Raw genomic sequence first — 19417 nt, forward strand, 5'->3', positions numbered from 1 at the left:
TGAATTAACGGAGGGAGAGAGGGGGAGAGAAGGCACCGAGGCCCAAACCCCAGCCCTGTCTGTCCCCTCCGGCCACCTGTAGGAGCCCTGGCATTTCAGCAAGAGCTCCCAATTTCCCAGCAGCAGTCGTGCTTTAAATCTTGAGCTATCAATCAGCTTATCACAGCTGCTTATAGGAGCACGGTTACTATAGCATCCACACAGCTCAGTCCTTAATGTGTTTGTCCTCGTGGCGCTGCCTGCAGGCGAGTGCTGTTCTCAGGGGGAGCCTTTTAGGAGGAGCTGAAGCTCCAGGGGCACAGCCCTGAGGACCTGCAGCCAGTGCCCCTTTTCCAGCGCCTCCTGCACGCTGCGGGGCACGGCTCCAGCCTCCAGCTGGCTCCCTGCAGCACCGTGCTGTTACATGAGACCCGTTTGGCTCCGTGTCCCCGATGCCCTCACGTCTCCCAGCCCCTTTGCCCTAGTTTCCATGACCGGGAAGTGGCTCCTGGTGACATTTCCCCCCCAGCCAAGCACCCCAGCTGCGTTGGCAGGTGCAGAGGCACGTTGGGCACGCCGACGGGGAGCCCAGCTTGAGTTCCCCAGCGCACAGAGCCCTGCTGAGCCCCTGCCTGGTGCTGCTGGATGGCCTGCAGGGGAAAGGCTGCACCACAGAGCACCCACTGAGCTCCTCCTGCATGTTTGGGGCTTACCAGCGAGCCCCCTTCCACTGCAGGAGGGAGGAGTGAGTGGCTGCCCTCCCCAAAACACAGCTTCCCTTTTACAGCCCAAGAATCCCTTACACAGCCAGAGACTTAGCAGGAGAAAAGCAACAACCACAAAACCCTGCGGCCTTTAACACGGTGGCGAGAGCACAAAATCTTAGATTTCAGGCTGTAGGCAGTTTTCCCAGCTTCATCACCTTGAAAACTTCTTTCTTATGAGCTTATTTATCCCAGAACTGCCGAATACTGGCTTTCTGTCTCTTCTTTCCTATGTCTCTTTTTCTTCCTTCCTCCAAAAGTACCTTCCCCTGAAGCAGAAAGGGCTGTTACCAAAGCAGCTGAGATGCTGCGGGTTGCAGGGGATTGAAAATAGAGCTCTGAGACTGTACAGAAAGGAAGGACAGAGGAGGTTTCCTCAAAACACCTCCAAATCCTGGTCTGTGTGTTCCTCGCATTGAAGACAGTGCTGTTCTGTAGTGTGAAGTCTGAGTGGCAGAACTTCAGTAATCCCAAACAAAAGGTAGAAGACACAGGGCTGGAGCCAGACATGATCTTTCTGCTGCCATCCTCTGCAGTCCCCACAAACCAGACTTCCTTTTTCCTTGTCGTTAGAGCTGCCTGCGTGTACCTAGCAGGAAATACAGCTCCCTCCCCGCTGCTGCTTGGGCTGGAGCTCCAGGGCTGTGTGGGCAGGAACCAGGGGGCTGTGGCTTCTGCCATAGCCTGGCACTGGCACGAGGAGAAGAAATAACGCCTGCTCTAAACCACTGAGTGTCTGCAGCTTTGGCTGTGTTTGTGTGACATGCAGAAAAGTAGCTGGCACTTGGTGACCCAATGTGGCTTCGTTTTCACAGATCAGTGTTTAAAGATTACTTACTGAACTCTTACGTTGAGAAAATGTGAAAGCTTTTATTGTTTCAAACACTTTGGATTTATTTCATATCACATTTCTTAACGGTTGGTTTTGCTGTGGGTATCTTTTGTCATCACATCCCCATCTGACTCGAAAAACAAGCCAGTGGCTTCATCTTGGATATGGTCACTGGACTTCAGGTGGCAGGACTTGGAAGTAAATTCTGGGCAGATCTCAACGTTGCCATGATCTTGTACACTGAAGCTGACCTCCACAAACACAGCTCTTAAAGAATCGCTCTTCCTGCCTCTGGCTGAAAACCCAAACTAAAAAGACCTTCCCTCTCACCCCCTTCCCTTAATCTCTTGTCTGGCAGGGAGCGGAAAGGAAGATCAGGGATGAAGAGCGAAAGCAAAGCAAAAGAAAAGGCAAGTGCACTGACCCCAGCTCTCAGTTGAATGCCTGTAAGTAGAAATTACTCCGCGAGTATTTTAAATAGTAGATCTCAATTTGGCTGCAACTAACTTGTGCGCTGGTGTTCTCCTGAGTCCATTTTTTATCCCCTGTGGAATCGGTTTTGTTTTAAGCTGCTGTTTATGGAGTCACTCACTGTTTCACAACTAGGCCTGCACTTTTCCACACGTATGAATGAAGTGAAGGCCTCAGCAGTCTGTGTGTGATGTGGGGATGAGATTTTTGTGTTTTAACTGCTGCAGAGGAGACTTTTTTTTATTTTGACTGCAGCAGCCCCTGTGTTTTGACTAGTTATTCACTAACAGAGCCGCTTAGAGGAACATCTCCCTGCTCACCTCTTTGTGGGGCAGGCGTGTGCTCTCCCCTGCTATGATCAGGGGCTGGTTCAGCAAGCACGCGCCTCCCGCCTTGCTGGGCAGGATTTTCCTGACGCAGCAGGTTCGGGCAGCTGGAGCAGCTTCAGAAGCAGATAATGCTCCCAGGGAACCCATTTGCTCAAGGGCAGGTGGAAAAAGGGATGGGTTTTTGCTTTTTGCCCGGAGTAGAAGGTGGGTTTAGCACAGTTTCACACAGGCAGTCCCCCGGCGGCTCCCAGGAGATTTTTTTTCTGTGCCTAACGGCTGCACGCTGCCAGCAGCTCCAGCACTGACTCCCAGGGTCTTGTGATTTTACAGAAGGTGCTTTCTAGGATGAATTTCCTTGGCTTGGGCTTAGCCCGAAGTGACCTTTATTTTCCTGGAAAGCCCAAACCATTGCTCTTCAGTTCTTGTGTGGGGAGTTTTTAATTGCCTTGAGCCACTAAGCTGTGGTACCCACCTCCAGGATCTCTGATACCACGTGCCCGTGGATTCAATGGCAGAAATGATTTTCACCAAAAGTCACCAATTATTTTATTTTACAGGAATTGAGCAATCTTGAAAAAAAAAAATTAGTGGCATGTTAATTCTTTGTCTTCCTTCTGACTTTCCGGTGTGGGAAATTCAGCAACATTTTGGGGGAATGCTTAGGGAGAAGAGGGGAGCTTGAACCATCTTTTGCCCTCTGTTTGGTTCACTTGGTATGTGGAAAACCTGGGTTTCTCTGTCGTGTGAGTGGTCAGAGCGCTCCCCAGCCTGTTTCAATGCTTGAATGAAGTCGAGCAGCTCACTCGGATGGAGCAAACTCCTGTTCCTCTGCAAAATAAGCTGGTTTTTGGGGTCCAGGCCCTCCCCCAGGACAACCCAGGTTCAAATTTCCCTGCTACAGGAGGTTCTCCCTTTCCTGCAGGGTACTCATGCCCAACAGCCTCTTCATTTGAAATGATTTAGGAAAGCTTTGGCCTCGTTGCCATTTATTTACCCTCTCCTCCACCCCCCTCTTTGGTCTCTCCCCAGTTTCCGATGTCAAAGTGCCCATGCTTCCCTCGCACAAGCGCACGGACATCACCATCTTCAAGCCCTTCATGGACCTGGACACGCAGCCCGTCCTCTTCATTCCCGACGTTCACTTTGCGAACCTGCAGCGCGGGGCTCACGTAAGCACTGCCCGCGGGCCTGGGGAGGGCTGGGGGGCGTAGCTGCAAGAAGTCTGGGGTGCTGTGCGTGCAAATAAATCCCAAATACCAGGCTGTCTGCACTGGGGCTGTACACAAACACAGGGCGAGCCTTAAATGAGCAAGGGACGTTGCTCCGAGACGTGTTGGCTGGAGTTACACAGGGATGTTGTCTGAATTCATTATTTTCAAATGAACTCCTGTTGGTAAGAACCTGAAATGATTTTTTTTGCCCAAGCATCTCCAGCTGAGAGTTCCCTGAAGGAACCGCAGGCTGTTTTTCTCTTGTAAAGTCTGTTGGGTTTCTGGTGGGCTGCTGTAGACCTCGGGCTTCTCTCTCTTCAGCCTGCTGCAGAGTGAAAAGCCATTTGGTGGAGCTGGTAAACGTCTCAGCTTTGTGATCTGCTGCCAGAGCACCCTGCCGCAGCATTCCTGGAAAGTCCCAGCTGACAGGAAGCTGGAAGGAAAAAAAAAAAAAAAAAGAAAAGGAGTGAAACTTCAAAACCTTCAGCTTCACTGTGTTGAGAGTTCTGGCATGTGACAATGTTAACCTGACTTCTTAAGAGCACTGCCTGAGCTCCTACCAGGGATTGGGAGAATAAATGTGTATCTGTAAGATTGTAGGAAAGCATGTGTTAAAAATCAAAGGTTCCTACTGCTGAGTGCTGATGGAAGACACTGAACTAGACAGAAAACCAATTGGCTCTTGTATCTTCCCATCTTTAGCATTTGAGATCCTTCAATTTCTTTTAAGAGGTAAAGATGCGTAGGGGCCTATGGAAGATTGACTCTTATTTTTGATACAGGGTTGAAAGATAAGAAAGAAGAAACAAAATCCAGTTCTGGATAAAATATTTTATTACCCTAAGCAAAGCTATTATCTGTTTGTTAAAATGAAGGCAACGTTTATTGCTTGGACCCAAGCATCTCACTTCTAGTAGTGTAGTTTTGGCAGGCTCCCTACCTGACAGCCTCTTTTTCCCCTGTATCCTGTACCGATCCTTGAACAAAACCTTGTCACTGGGGCACCTCTGGGTGGATAGCAGCAGGATCATCCCAAGTTTTTCTGCATAAGTCAAAAATAAATGTTCTGTTTGTTTTTAAAAGGTCCTTCCTGTTGCTTCAGAAGAGCTGGAGGGTGAAAGGTAAGAGCAGTGCTACTTCAGCCTCATCAAGTTTTGTCTCTAACTGTGCTGTGCCTAACTTTTTGTCCTGTCAATGACAGCTCCAACCTGAAGAGAGGAGCTTATATTGGTGAAGAGGACTTCATCGCCAGTCCTAATAAGATGGCCAGAATAGAAGAACCAAAAAGAGGTATTGAACCAAACTGGGAGAGTGTTCTGCTTCTTTAAAGCTGTTATCAACTTCTACACTTTGTTGTGGGATTGGACATTGCTGTGGGGTCGTGGAAGAAGATCAGATCCCTTTGGGATGAGATCCCCTTTGGAGTTGTTACAGAGGGTTACCTGCCTGGTGAGAGCTGTGTATGGAAAGACGATGATGAAGTTTAAAGGATTAAAAGGCGAGGATTAAACTTCTGATGTGGCAAAGGTTAAAGCTTCCAGGTTGGATTTGAATGGGGCTACTGCTGTAGTCTGTGTAACCTAAAAAGGAACGATGGATTTTACAAAAGGGAATGAGGCCTCTTGGTTTCTCTTGCTGCTGTATGCCACAAAACAAGACCCTTGTATCCCATCCAGGCTGCAGTACCTACTCATTAGAAGACGGATTAGAGCTGGCAAAGACGTCCAAGTCCTGGCTTTTTAGCCTGCTCCTCAGCCTTAACGCAGGTTTTAATGAGGCTGATTTTATTGATGCTGACTCTCTGCTAGCTTGAGAACACTTGGGGTGCTTGTTAAGGGGAAGGAAGACCGATGAGACAGCACAGGAGGAGTGGGGGAGCACACAAATAAATTAATTAAAAAGGAAGAGGTGGCCAGGTTGGCTTCACCTACTGCCCAGGTCTTTGAGGAGCAGTTACACAGTGAACTCCTCTCTGATTTGTTTTCCAGTGTTGCTGTATGTCCGGAAAGAGTCGGAAGAAGTCTTTGATGCACTTATGCTAAAGACCCCGTCCCTGAAAGGCCTGATGGAAGCTGTAAGTACCGAGGCTGTTTCCTAGTCCTTGCCTCCAGTTGGAAGAAAACACGAGTGTAGTCCCTGGCTGTCCAGTCGTGCACAAATAATTGTAGGAATGCTGATCCCAGTTTGTGTCCTTGTGTTCCTGCTGCTTTGGGATCAAAAGCAGAAGGCTGGTGTACTTTCAGAAGTGGGAAAATGAACATAAATAACACTTTGATTCAGTGCTGAAGGGGCTTTTGGAAGCTTCCCTTTTAAATGGCTTACTCCACACACTGAAGGTCTGAGTGTAAGGAGGTGTTTCTTAGCCTTCCTGAAAATCCAGGCTCGTCTTTTCCAAGTCCCAGCTTCTGAGTGTGCTTGAATACTTTTTTTATGTATCCGTGCACACAAGCATGAATTTAATTCCCTGGTGGGTGACTGCCAAAATAGCCTTCCACCACCCCTGCTGCTGCAGTGCTGCAAGGAAATTCAGAGCTTAACCCTGGGGAACGGCGCGATGCTTGGCACAGGCTCAACACTGACGTTTCTGCCTGTTTTTCTGTGAGTGGTGCCTTGCTGAGGCGCAGAGGACAGATGTTTTGTGGCTGCACAGCCAGGTTAGCTTTGGAACCCAGGGATGGGTCCTGCACTGAAGCTGCACCTTTATTATTTCACCTGGACTTCATAAAACAAGGAATCAAAGCTCAAAAATGCAGGCTGGAGAGCTCCTCCTGTGCTTTTGTGCCCTGTCCATACTGGTTTGGTGCTCACTGTCAGTGCAATACAGCAACTTGCCTGGGTAAATCAGACTTAGGATAGCAGCCCTGTGATTTTATGATGTCTGTATGATGAAATGTCATGCTCAGAGGCTGTGGTTCCACCTGGAGAACCCTGTGATGGGTAAAGGAAGACATTTATGATCACCGTATGTCTTTAGCAGCAGGGTTTCTTGCTCTTTTGCCGTCTTTCCCCTCTACCAGCCACTGCGATGACTGGTTTTCAGCTCACCCCTCCGACACTGAATTTAAAAGTGGCTTTCAATGTGCTGAAGGCAGCCCAGAGAGGATGCTGAGTGTTTGTTTCCTGTTTCTTTCTCTGTGTGGGCTTTTTGTCGGGTGGGCGGGGGGTTGCCTGGTGAGAAGTCAGTGGCTGGGCTTAGAACATTCACATTTTTTGCACTGAAGTTGGCAAACTGCAGAGGAGGGGCTCTCATCTCTAGGCTTCTCCTTGTATTCCAGATTTAGTATTGCCCTGAAAGGGCAGAGCAGACCTTTTATTGTTCCTGTCTGTTACAGTAGTGGAAGGCAGCACTGGCAGTCTCCATGCTTTACCCATGCTTGCTTCCTTTTGTTCCAGATATCTGACAAGTACGACGTTCCTTTTGACAAAATAGGAAAGATCTTCAAAAAGTGTAAAAAAGGGTGAGTATGTACCCGTGCTGCAACTCTGAGAACACAAACACCTTTTTCCAAACCTGTAGGCAGATCTGCTTTAAATACCTCTCTGTGCACTGCTCATATGCAAGTCCCACATCACAGAATCATTAAGGTTGGAGAAGCCCTCCAAGTTCATCTGCTCCAACTATCCCCCTACCACCAGTGTCACCACTAAACCATGTCCCCAAGCACCACGTCCAACCTTTCCTTGAACCCTCAAGGGATGGTGACTCCACCACCTCTCTGGGCAACCCGTCCCAGTTTCTGACTGCTTTTTCTGAGAAGAAAGTGTGCGCACCGTGTGCTAATCCTATTCCAGCACCCCTCATGGAGCAGGAGACTGGAAGGGTCTCACAGAAATAAACACTCTGACTTTTCCTATAGAACCAAGTCATCAGACCTCTCAGATTTAATTGCCGTTTGAATCAGAGTTGATTGTGTCAGAGGAAGAAGAGTTCAGTTTGTTTAAAGGCTCCCACTGACAACCCCTGTTAAATTGCTCCAGGGTCTAGCTGTGCTCAGGGTGTCTCCATGTGGCTACAGTTACTAAACCCATTCCTCTTTTTGTGCGCTACATTGAAGACAACTTGACTCGCAAAATACCTGCGCCCCACAAAGGCTAGGCTCTGTTTTATTTTGTCAGATAGTTGAGCTCATGAACACGCCTTTATTTTTCCTTTTAATCTTTCCGTAATTTCCTTGGTTCTTCTCTAAATCTTCTCTGAAGTCCCTTCAGTTTCTTAGCCCCTTCCCCCCAAATCCCTCTGGTCAGAAAAATGAGTGCTTTTATCGCCTTTGGAACGTGGTTCTGAGTGTTGTGCTTTCATAGCAGAATTACCGCAAGCCTGATTTTTTATTTTGCCAGGATTCTGGTCAACATGGACGACAACATCGTGAAACACTACTCTAACGAAGACACCTTCCAGTTGCAGATTGAAGAGGTCGGGGGATCTTACAAGCTCACTCTCACCGAGATCTAAGATCGCTGAGCCTCTGGATTTTAACCAAAGGTCTCGAGTGAACATTTTCCCAGAATTTGGCGTGTTGGGTAAAACACTAATCACCTTCTCCAGGAGCCAGCCAGCTGCCGGCTCGTTCTGGGGATCACAGTGGTTTTGCCTAACACCTTTGTGTCTCTGCTCTTCCCAGAGAAGGTGGGAACGCTCATGGCCTTATTTGCACTTGAAATGAGCGAGCAGAGACCAGCAATTAAATAGAGAGCATGTATAAAACACTAGTAACTACGGGAGGGGAAAAAAAACCCTTGGAAGGTGGCCTTGTAGAGCGGTGATCCCTTATTTATCTCTTCAGTACCCACGTGGGAGCCTGTTCTCAGCTACTAGCCCTGTGCCGGCCTCTTTTCTGCTAGGTAGGGCTGCGAAACCGCTCCGTGACACCCGGAGGACTTGGGGCAGGTCGGAGAGAAGCCTTTGTGATGTTTACTCCTTAACAGGGCAGGTCGTTGGGGTCATTTTTTTGTTTTTGTTTTGTTTGTTTTTTTTGGAGGGGGGGGGGAGGAACGTAAAAACTGCCTTGCTTATGAAGAACTCGCCTTAGTAACTGTGTGAACTCTCGTCAGATGAAGCTATATTGTATATAAGTGCAATATATTTTTGAAGGTTTGTAAATTTGTGTACATAGGAGTGATATATATAATATATATAAACCCTGCTCCTCGCCTACGTGCCGCCAATCTCTGCGACGAAGCCCAGCGAGAAGGAAGCCGTGTGCAGGGGACGCAGATATTGAATGGGGCTGTTTAAACCCGGACAAACCCTCACCCTCAGCCCCAGGGGAGTGTGTTTGGATGCTGGCAGAGCACCCCGAGGGAGCTGGGGGCTGAGCATTAATGGGGTGCATCCTATGGGGCAGCTGGTAGCAAGGAGTGCCAGAAACCTCCCCCAAGTGCCATCGTGCCACATGTGTGCTTCTGAAGGAAGGGAAAGGCACCCTCTGATCAGCAGTGAGTGAGGGACGCACAGGGGAGCGGCAGCACCGGGCTCTAGGGCAAAAACCCGCGTTATGGGGTGCCACGTGAGCAGGGAAGGGCGAGCGCTGGGTCCTTGCCCCTCTGGTTTTCCTAGCAAGCGGGATTTACGATGGGTTTGTCATGTTTTTGGGCTGGGAAGAGCTGCATGTGCTTCGCCTAGGGCACAGAGGTTGCTCTGGCTAGGAAATCTGGCCGGGATATAGGGCTGCGAGACTGACACGGGTAGGGTTTGCTGCTTGGGGCAGGAGCAGAGCCTGTAGGAAACAGGAGAGCCGCCTTTTGCTCCACTTGGCACAGGGAAAGCCCCAGCTGGAGCCTCGGGCCAACAGAGCGCCAGGGAGTGGGCTTAAATCGCAGAAATTCAGGTTTACACACTCAGAAGGTTGTGTTTTTTTTTTTTTTTTTTTAATATATGTATTTTATTGTTATTATTTTATGACTTAAGACATGAGTGTTTTGGGGGTTGTGTTTGGGATCCCAAGCTGGGTCCTACACTGGGTGCCGTCTGCTCTCCTCTGCGCGGGTTGACGGCCACCACGTCCAGCACAAGGATGGATCCCAGGGGTCTGTGGGCCACAGGAGAGCAGCACAGCACCGTGGCCCTACAGACAACAGCTGTGACCCTACAGAGAGCCCCTGCAGTGATCCCACAGAGCACTCGGCCTGGCAGCGGACCTGCCCCTTGGGCTTCCCTTCACCTTCCGGGGAATGGAGTTATTATGGCAAGGGAACTTTTTTAAAGCTGATCTATAGATACAGAATATATATATTTACAGGTTTTTATCAAAAATGGAAGTTTTAGGGCCGAACCTCAGTAGCTGTGGCTGTGTAGAGGTAGGGTGTGGGGTTCACAGCTGCGAGCCCCAGCTTGATGCTTGTTTTCCGCTGGGCCGCGGGTGTTGGAGCAGTAGCAGCGCTGCGGGGGTGTGCGTTTCGCGGTCCCTCTGCTGTTTTGTAACTCGCCGTGTATTTCCCACCGCCCTATTAAATTTTATATGGTCCTTTCTAACGAGCAGCCCTTCATTCCACGGGGCCGGGACGTGGGGTGCTTGGGGGGCTGTGCAGAGCTCAATAGAGCCGTGGGGGCAGCACCCCGGGCCCTTCCCCTTCCCACCAGTGGCTTTTTGGGGTGCCCCCACCCCCAATGTCCCCAAAACTCCCCCAATTTAGGGCGCCCCCCCACCCCCACCCCACCCCACCCCACCCCGCTGCCCACGTGCGGCGCGGCACGGAGCTGGCGGGGGCGGCCCCCAGGCCACGCCCCCTCCCTGTAGCCACGCCCCCTCCCTGTGGCCACGCCCCCTTGCGCCTAGGCCCCGCCCCCGACCTTTCCCCCAGTTTCCCGCTCCTCGCCCCGCCTCCCCCCCCTTCCCCCCCCCTCCCTCCCACGCGGCGCCCCCCCCGCCGCCAGCCCCGCGGCACGCCGCGATCACGCCGCCCGCCGCCTCCCATTGGCCGAGCGCGGGGCGCGCCGCGCGCTGATTGGCCGAGGGCCGCTCCCCGGGGGCGGGGCAGGGGAGGGGCGGGGGCGGGGTGGCCGCGCCGCGCCGTGCCGCCAGCCCGCTCACACCGCCGCCGCCCGCGGGGCCCGCGCCATGCACGGCTCGCCCGGCACGGGGATGGGCGATGCGGCCGCGGTGAGCGCACGGCGGGGCCCGGGGGAAGGGGAGGGAGGGGAGCGGGGGGCTGGGGGCTGGGGTACGGGGTGGGGGGGCAGCGGGGGGCAGCGCGGGCACGTGCTCGGCGGGGAGGGGACCGTTAGGTGGGGAGGGGGCGGGGGCGGACGGGACATGAGGGGATATCGCGACCCTGAGGGGCTGGGGGCGGTAACCTGAAGGGATATCGGGACCCTGAGGGGATATCGGGGACCCTGAGGGGCTGGGGTCATTATGCTGAGGTGATATCGCGACCCGGAGGGGCTGGGGTCGGGATCCTGAGGAGATGTCGGGATCCTGAGGGGCTGGGGTCGTTATCCTGAGGGGATATCGCGACCCTGAGGGGATATCAGGACCTGAGGGGGCTACCGGGACCCTGAGGGGCTGGGATCGGGATCCTGATGCGATATCGGGACACTGAGGGGATATCGGGATACTGAGGGGCTGGGGTCGGTAACCTGAAGGGATATCGGGGACCCTGAGGGGATATCGCGACGCTGAGAAGATATCGGGGGTCCTGAGGGGATATCGGGACCCTGAGGGGGCTGAGGGGCGGTCTCCGGTGCCGCTGCCCTGAGGGGCGGTTGTGACCGTTACCCTGAGGCGAGGCGGGGACCCTGAGGGGGCCGTGAGGGGAGAGGGGTCCCTGAGGGGATCCCGAGGGGCCGGGGGCGGCTCCCTGCGGGGCGAGGAGCCCCTGAGCCCCCCTGGGTGCCCCCCCCCGGCCCCTCCCGGAGCCGCCGCCTCGCCCCCGGGCGGAGGAAGCGGCGGCGCCGCGGGGAGCAGCAGCAGCAGCAGCAGCAGGAGCAGCCCCCGCTTCCTGCCGCGGGGTGAGGCGAGGACAGGCGGGCCTGGCAGCGGGCACGGCGCGGCCGCGGGAAGCCCTGGCTTTATGTAATTATTATTTTATTTTGGAGCAGGGGAAGCCGTTCTCCTGAAATGTCGGCTAAAAAAAGCAATGAAATCATGAAATAAGCGCTGTGCTGGCTCGGCATTGCCGGCAGCTCGCCTGGCACCTCTTTGACAGGTGATGGGGGCTCACGCCCTGCATCGTGCTCGCCCACCTTCCACTTGACGTTATTTTCAGCGGAGATGTTTGATTTCTTTTCCTGAGCACTCAACCCCTTGGCTTCCTAATTTAGAGAGCCTTAACCCCTCCCTGTCCCTAGCCTTCACGCCTCTGCGCTGGGTGCCTGGTGTTTTAGGTGAGAGCCCTGTGTGAGTGGCTCCCTCACTGTTTCAGATCCATTTTGTTGGAAACATTTGTGTCTGTAGTGGCAACAGTGTCACACACACACACATCTGTGTCCCTGTGACACCACTCAGCTTGTTACTTGAGTCAGTAACAAAGCTCCTGGCCTCCGGTCCAGTGCTGTCACAGTGCTGTCATCCAAGGAGCAGGGCTCCCTGAAGGGTGTGATAACAACACAGAGGTTCTTATTTTTTTAATTAAAAGCCCTTTTCAGCAGTGTATGAACACTGCATAGCAGCATGGGGCTTGAATATTTCACTCTGCACTGCTGAAGTGTCTCTGCAAAGTGTGGTACCCTGAGCCAGAGATCAGCCCTCAGAGCATCTCACCGCCAGCCTGGAAGCTATGCTCTCAGTGAGGCAGGAACGAGATTAGTGCTAAATACCAGCAGTCCGTGGGGTCTGGGAGACAGCCCTGCCTCAACAAGGTTGGAAGGAGAATCCTTCTCTTTTTGCTGGTGTGCAGGCGAGGGGTGTGTTTATTCAGAGCAGTGTCATCCAGGAAAGTAGCCCTGGAAACCCAAGCTGCGTGTTACACATATCAATTCCTTTCCTGCAAGTCATTTATTTTATTCTCTTTTTTTAAAGAAGAGCAAGGGGGTGGGGAGGCGAGCTGGCAGGGGGAGGGGAAGAGTTGAGCCGGCTGGTAAAAGTCTTGCCGCGGGCCTAGGATCTGTTTCAGATGACCTTCATCGCCAGCAGACAGCGCGGGGGTGGCGGCAGCTTTGTCTGCGGACGCGTCCTAACAGCCGGTAATCCGATTGCCTTTAGGTTGACATTGTGGACATCTACGAGTCCATCCGAGAACGGCAGCGCCACGACAGCGAGAGGTCTTCCTGCGGCGCCTTGGAGCAGAATGACATCGAAGCCGTCGAAGCCCTTGTTTGCATGAGCTCCTGGGGGCAAAGATCGCAGAAGGGTGACCTATTAAAGATAAGACCCCTCACGCCCTTCTCGGACTCTGGCGATTTCACAATGCACGCCGAGGCTACTTCTGAGTTACCAAAGGATTATTTGTCCACGCTGGTAAGAGAAACGTGACTGCAGAATGAGCGTGTGATGGCTGGAAGTCCCATCCCTCTGATGGGAAAGATGCTCACCTTGCTTACGTGTCCCTGCAGGGAACAGCCACAGCTTTCTGCTCTCTCTGGGTAGCAAATGTAGGGATGTGTGCAGGCAGTTTGGGTGCTGGCTGGAAGTTTCGCAGGATCCCACAGCCCTGAGGTATGCAGGGACCTGAGGAGGCCCCAGCCCAGCCCCTGCTCCAGCAGGGCCACCCAGAGCAGGGTGCCCAGCACCACGGCCAGGCAGCCTCAGAGGAGACCCCACCGCCTCTCTGGGCAGCCTGGGCGGTGGAAAAACGCGCTTCCTGCCTCTGGGAGGCTTTGCAGTAAGAAAGGCAGAACCAGCCGCGGTGATTCAGCGCTGACTTAGCTGGAAGTGCTTTAGGAAAAAGGCTCCTGACGACATTTGGCTTTGCTCTCATTGCTCTAAGAGAAAGCACAGGTTCCCATTATGAAACGGGGATTTTAATTAGCTTTATGCTGTGTTTCTACATGCAGCCTGCTGTTTCTCCAGAGCATTGGCCTACTCTGGCTGACTAATGTCAGCTGAATCACTTTTTTTGTTGTTGTTGCAATTTGTGTTGCAATAAACGTAGATAAAAAAGCAAAACAACAACAGCAAAAAAGGCAACCCTCTGTGCCATCGGGGTTTTAGAAGGCCCTATTTCAGCCGGTAGACTTCTTAGGTCAGAAGAAAGGAACAGCAGAGGAAAAAAGGCTGAGGTGGCACCGCAGCTGGCTGCTGGGCTGCTCCTCTCTGGCTCCTGGCACTCAGGATTGGAACTGTCTCTTGAGCAGCACAGGAGCCAGGCGTGGGCTGAGTTTTTGGTATTAAAGGAGGAAGGAGAGGTGGTGGCAGCAAGAGCCCAGAGGGAAAGGAGTAGGTGAGGGGAGAGAGCAGTTTGTGTGTGTTTATCCTACTGCCCTGCCAGCTGGTGGGGGATTATTATTAAAAGACTGAGGCCTTGCTGGAAGGTAGCAGTTTAAACGGTACGGGATTGCTGTCACTGCTCTGCTTGCTGTGAACAGCAGAGGCCTCGTAGCCTCTTAGAGCTGCTCCTGCTGCAGAGGAGGAGAAACGAGAGGGTTTTTGTAAGGCAATGAGTAGATGTGGAACATCTACAGCTTTACAGTCTGCCTCATTGCATTCCTGTTATTAGAGTGCTTTTACGCCTGTTCCCAGTGGCCATCAGGTGAAGCAACGCACGCTTTAACTGCTTTCCCCAGCAAGCAGGCTCTGACATTCTGGGGAGGGGGCCAAATTTTCTTTTTGCTTTAAAAACCGTAGAAAACCGTGCTGTGAAGCCTCAGCGTTGTGTAACGGCGCTCTCTTTGTGCAGTGCATGACCCCGCCGCACAGCCCGGACTTCGTGGAGATGTCGGCCGCGATGCTCCTCTCCTCGCAGCTCACTTACTCCAAGCCGAGGACTGTCATGGCAAACACGGCCTCCTGCTCGCTCACCTCCACCACCGCCGCGTCCCCCGTGAGCAAACCGTCAGTGATAAGCGTGGAGAGCCGCGGGGCCGAGCCCGCCGCGCCGCAGCCGTGCCGGGCCATGGCCACGAGCGTGATCCGCCACACGGGTGACAGCTCAGCCTGCCTCCGCCTCGAGAAGGCGGCCGAGTGGTGCGGGGCGGCCGAGCGAAGACATTGCAGAGCGCCCCAGGACGCGTGCGCTGCCACCGACGTCCTCAGCAAAACCTCCCCGGAGCATCCGCCCCACGCGCGTGACTGTGACGACCCCGCCACCGATAAAGGGCAGCTTCCAGCCCGCCCCGCTTCGCCGCAGCCCCACATGGCAAAGAACTGTGACAGGGACTCGCAGAAAAGAGCCACCCCGGTGCCGCCCGTCCCCGTGTCGAGCCCCCAGGTCGTGTGTCAGATCTCCGTCCCCTTGAGCAGACAGAGCAGCATGATCAACGCTTACGTCAAGCCTCCTGCTCCGGCGGTCTCGACTCCGATGAAACCCATCCTCCCGCAGACGGCCCCACTTTCCCAGCCCGTGCTCATGGGACCTTCCGTGCCTCAGGGGACCGTCATGTTGGTTCTCCCCCAGCCTGCTGTCCCGCAGGCACCGCCGTGCCCGCAAACGGTCGTGACCGTGGGGAGCACCAAGTTACTGCCCCTTGCTCCAGCCCCCGTGTTCATCGCTTCCGGGCAAAGCTGCACCCCCCAGATGGACTTTTCTAGGCGGAGGAACTACGTTTGCAACTTCCCGGGCTGCAAGAAAACCTATTTCAAGAGTTCCCACCTCAAAGCCCACCTCCGCACCCACACGGGTGCGTACCGGGGGGATGAGCCCTGCCTTCGGGGTGCCGAAATGCACGGCTCCTCCGGGAGGGGTGGGAAGGGGAAGGGGCAGGTGATCGGGAATCTTGTGCTCCTCTCAGAGAAGAGAAGAATGCTCGTTCTTCACGGGCGGGCAAAACAAGCCAGACTTTGTTCGGAGACCTCAGCTGACCCCGTAGCGTTAGCTGGCTTTCGCGTGCTGTAGTTGGAGCGAAGCGCAGCCCGCTGCGTGCGTGTGTGTGGATCGGGGTGGATCTCTGCCACCTGGACTAGGCTGAAGGGGATTGTGCAAGCTTTTGTTTTGAGCGTGGAGGGATCTCCCAGCTCCAGTGCAGGCGGTTGCCATTCGGTTTTGTAAAGTAAAAGGAAAGAGAGAAAGTCAAATGCTGCACGTTTTCCTAGAGCTTTGTCTAGGCTAAAGGGGTGTGCGTTAAGGTTTTGGGCTACTGTGCTGGGAAGCAGCACTGCTGCAGGAATCTAACTGTTTTCACTTACTTCCAGAACTCCCTTTGTGTAAGTAAATGGAAGTTAATTACAATTAATAAGCGCTAATTTGCTCTGTAACACCTGGTTAGCGTGGAGGCAGTATAAATGTATTTTACTTACCCTTTTTCTAGCTCAGAGCTTCTATTACAACTAACTTCTGAGCTCTTGGAAGGGACTATTTTTGATGTTGAAGGCCTAGGACAGCAGATTATTGGTATAGAAAAGCTCATTTAAACATTTGTCTAGTTTGTTCTTTGCCTTACTTCCCCCACCCTCTGGTTTATTAGAAGGCAGCTTCCATGGCAAGGCTTCCCAGCAGTTCGCCAGCTTGTCCGGACAGTTCCTCTGGGAAAAGAGCTTAAACTCTGTGTGAAGCCGATAATCCGTGCAAAGCAGAGCTCGGCTGCTTCAGTGCGGGTTTGAGGGAAGCGCTGCAGGCTGGTGAGTGAACCTGGCGCTGCGGGACAGCCACGGGCTGGCAGCAGGTGTCTGCTGAGCCCAGAGCATTGCTGATGATGTTGTGAGCACAGCACCAGTGGGCAGAGCAGCTTCAGCTTGCTCCTGCTTCATCCCGCTCATTCAGCTGCCACCACACTCACCCAGTGCAGAGCTTCCCCCCTGCAATGAGGACAGAGCTGCTGCGGTGCATCCTTTCCTCCGGCCTTCTTGTTCTGCTCCAAAGGGATGCCGTAAATCTGGTCATGCGGTAGATGTTTATCTGGAGCTCTGCGGGTCATGTTGCTTGGGACGGTTCCGATGTAAAGCAGGCACCGAGGTGACGCTGAAAGCCTTCCTGGCTGCTTTCAGTGCCTGGCAGCCAGAAATGCCAGTGGTGTCTGGGCACGCAGGCGTGGAGGATGTTCCTTGGTACCCCACGTGGGTATGCGGAGCTGGAGCGCTTCGACAGGTCTGGGAGGTTGGATTCCAGGTTCCTTCTTGCCCACAATATTTACTGATGTCGTGTAGTGGTCACGGAGCTGTGGCCACGTAGGAGGGACGGGCTCAGAGGGATTTGCTTCTGGTTTAGTCGATAGATAACGTTGCTTTGTGAAGAATCATTTTTCTTTAAACGGGGTTTTGGACAATTAAAAAAAATAGGCTTGATTAAAGATCATTAGAATAGATGTGAGGAAATAAAAATCATCGGTCTTGTTTCTGCTTATCTCTGAAACTGGAATTAAGCTTCCACTTCAGCAAATGGTGACTTCATGCATGAGCACTTCAGGGAAAAAGATCAGAATTTTTTTTAGGCTAGAACTTATAAGTTAGTTCTTTGATGAAATGGAGCATAATGACAACAAGTTGTGTTTCTTTCGTGTCCTGCAGGAGAAAAGCCTTTCAGCTGCAACTGGGAAGGCTGCGACAAGAAATTTGCCCGCTCGGACGAACTGTCCCGCCACCGCCGAACTCACACGGGGGAGAAGAAGTTCGCCTGCCCCGTGTGCGAGCGCCGCTTCATGCGCAGCGACCACCTGACGAAGCACACCCGCCGCCACATGACCACGAAGAAGGTGCCCAGCTGGCAGACAGAGGTTGGCAAACTGAACAGAATCGCCACGGTGGAGAAACCCAAAAGCAGCAGCAGCAGCAGCGCTCTCGGTATGCTCATCCCCGTGCCGCCAGCTGTCTGCCAGGGCTAGCCTGAGAGCGCGCCTCCTCCTCCAGCTTCCTGAAAATCGGGAAGGGCTCTGCTGGCTGCGAGAGAACTGACAACGCAACCCTCTTCCCCCAGCGTGTCTGTGCACACTTCAGCTTCCTTCTTTTTAGGTCCTCGGTTATTAATGCGATGTGAGAAATCTGGCCTGTCTTTCCTCATCCCTTCCCTACGTGTTGTTTTTTTTTTCCATTTTGGGGCAAATGCAATCACCAGCACTTCAGGAAAGCAGAACTCTTTTTGAAATGATTTCGGTAATAGGTTCAAAAAGTCACTTGTAATGCTTGCTGTTAATATTCCGATGGACAGTGAAACAGGGTGATTTTTAATTTTTATACTAGTGTTTTCTATACCAAATATATTTTGTATTTATTCATTTTGGTCTTGGTATGCAGGCAATTACTTGGCCTGCATTAGTAGGGGTGTGCAGGATGAGACCCAGGGCTTTGGAAACTTTTTCAGGTAGCCTAAAGAAACGCATTCAGAGCATTTTGTGAACGCATAACGTTTCAAAACTCAGTGTTTGGGGTTTTAACGCTTCGGGATCCCGATCCTGCAGCGGGCTGGTGCTGTTACACCCTCCTTGTGCAGGTGGCACTGGAGGTTTGAGATTCTGAGATCTGTGTGTGGCATTGTTTCAACACACAACAGAACGATTGCAGAATAAAAGCCTTGAGGATTCCAACCTCAGCCAAGCTCGTACCCTTTGTGAGTGGGGGGTGCTGTGACTTCTGGTAAAGCCCGAGGTGCCGGGCATTCCCGGGTCCACGCTCCACCTCAGCAAAGTTTGGAGGAGCCAGGCTGTTCTGCTGGAGCTGCTCCAGGGGAGGTACGAATACTGTTGAGCAGCCTTGACACTAAAAACGACCCTTTTGGTCCCATTAAACCAGCATATCAAAATCTACTGAAAACATGCAAAAAGGGCAAGATAACCTGTGAATAATTCGCTGGGTCTCGGGGTTTTTTTTTTTGAACACAGGAGAAATGAGAAATTAAGTTTTTTATGTCTTGTGGATGCTTATGCACCTTATAGGAAACTCTTCCAGGCTTTCATTTACCCGTATCGAAGCACCAGAAGAAATACTAATCATGTCTTAACTTAAAAAAACAGCCACCGTGTCAACCCGATGATGCTCTCTATGTGGCCTTATCCTCCCCCCCGTACTTTGTATGAAATCACCCTTTTCTATTAAATGAAATACTCTCCCCGCTGCATGGATTTTCTTTTACACCGGCTGCAAATGTGATCGGGGAGGGAAATCTCTGTTCTTACCCGTAAGCGTAGGGCTGGAGCCTGCGCTGGGTGCTCTGGAGCTCTGTGCCTCACCTAAAAACATCCACGCCCTGCTCTCGTCGCGCCACAATCCCCCTGGCTGGCCTACGTGCCGCGCAGCGTGTGCACGTGCAGGCCTGCTCTGTGCTCCCCGGGGCTTGGCCCAAAATGTGCTCAGGCGCCCTGAATGCCTGCAGTGTTACCCTTTGGGGGCAGTGTCCCCTTTGCCATGTTAGCGTGGTGAAAAAAGAGAGATTTCAGCTCTTTTTTTGCTCTGAAGTTCCCTAGAACAAGAGGTTTGGTTTTTAGATGCTGCTTTAGCATGCCTATAACGGGGGAGGACTGTCCTGTCTCGATCTGATAGCCAATTTAGTACTTTGTGTGCGGCTTTTTTCTTTGTTTGCTTTTTTTCCCCCCAAACCAACCATTTTTGGTGTCCACCTGAGCAAACTGGCTTGGGAACTCCCTCCGTAATTTAACACAAGGTTGTGTTAGGCTGTGGCATCACGGGGAAGACCCGATGGGCTGGCCATGCAAAATTTCCTGGCAGGTGTGGGAACACAGAGGCGGCTCTTCTTCCTGCAGATGTGCATGGAGGGGTGGCTGGGCATTTTTGTACCTATCTTTTTAAAATTTCTATTAAAAAATGATGTAATATGACCGCTTTTAAATCACAAAAAAGTGAAATTTCAGGT

General features: G+C 52.5%; 2 protein-coding genes across 7 annotated transcripts in view; both read left to right on the plus strand.

Moving 5' to 3' along the window:
* GRHL1 (grainyhead like transcription factor 1) overlaps window positions 1-10058 on the plus strand; it is a 28104-nt gene extending 18046 nt beyond the window's left edge. For all 4 annotated transcript variants that reach the window (XM_068678572.1, XM_068678573.1, XM_068678571.1 and 1 more), the window contains 7 exons: window positions 1934-2021; window positions 3405-3544; window positions 4670-4707; window positions 4788-4876; window positions 5575-5660; window positions 6980-7044; window positions 7925-10058. In XM_068678572.1, the coding sequence (XP_068534673.1) occupies window positions 1934-2021; window positions 3405-3544; window positions 4670-4707; window positions 4788-4876; window positions 5575-5660; window positions 6980-7044; window positions 7925-8039 (621 nt within the window). In that variant the 3' untranslated portion in view covers window positions 8040-10058. The remainder of the gene's footprint in view (window positions 1-1933; window positions 2022-3404; window positions 3545-4669; window positions 4708-4787; window positions 4877-5574; window positions 5661-6979; window positions 7045-7924) is intronic.
* A 505-nt stretch (window positions 10059-10563) lies between these two features.
* On the plus strand, window positions 10564-18660 carry KLF11 (KLF transcription factor 11). 3 transcript variants are annotated; one of them, XM_068678576.1, is made up of 4 exons: window positions 10564-10686; window positions 12727-12981; window positions 14360-15299; window positions 17122-18660. In XM_068678576.1, the coding sequence occupies exons 1-4, from the start codon at window positions 10645-10647 to the stop codon at window positions 17433-17435; spliced, it is 1551 nt and encodes a 516-aa protein (XP_068534677.1). In that variant the 5' UTR covers window positions 10564-10644; the 3' UTR covers window positions 17436-18660. The 3 variants fall into 3 exon arrangements, with proteins under 3 accessions (XP_068534677.1, XP_068534678.1, XP_068534679.1); XM_068678577.1 differs by lacking the exon at window positions 10564-10686 and adding an exon at window positions 11454-11598; XM_068678578.1 differs by lacking the exon at window positions 10564-10686 and adding an exon at window positions 11628-11731.
* Window positions 18661-19417: the final 757 nt, after the last annotated feature.

This window comes from Anas acuta, chromosome 3, assembly GCF_963932015.1.
Source record: "Anas acuta chromosome 3, bAnaAcu1.1, whole genome shotgun sequence".
Lineage (NCBI taxonomy): Eukaryota > Metazoa > Chordata > Aves > Anseriformes > Anatidae > Anas > Anas acuta.

What these genes read in the sequence shown, in the direction of transcription:
- KLF11 (XM_068678576.1), top strand. Translation starts at nt 10,645, where the DNA reads ATGCACGGCTCGCCCGGCACGGGGATGGGCGATGCGGCCGCG. An exon ending in GGATGGGCGATGCGGCCGCG is followed by an intron (nt 10,687 to 12,726) that starts GTGAGCGCACGG and finishes GATTGCCTTTAG; the next exon opens with GTTGACATTGTGGACATCTA. An exon ending in CCACCTCCGCACCCACACGG is followed by an intron (nt 15,300 to 17,121) that starts GTGCGTACCGGG and finishes CGTGTCCTGCAG; the next exon opens with GAGAAAAGCCTTTCAGCTGC.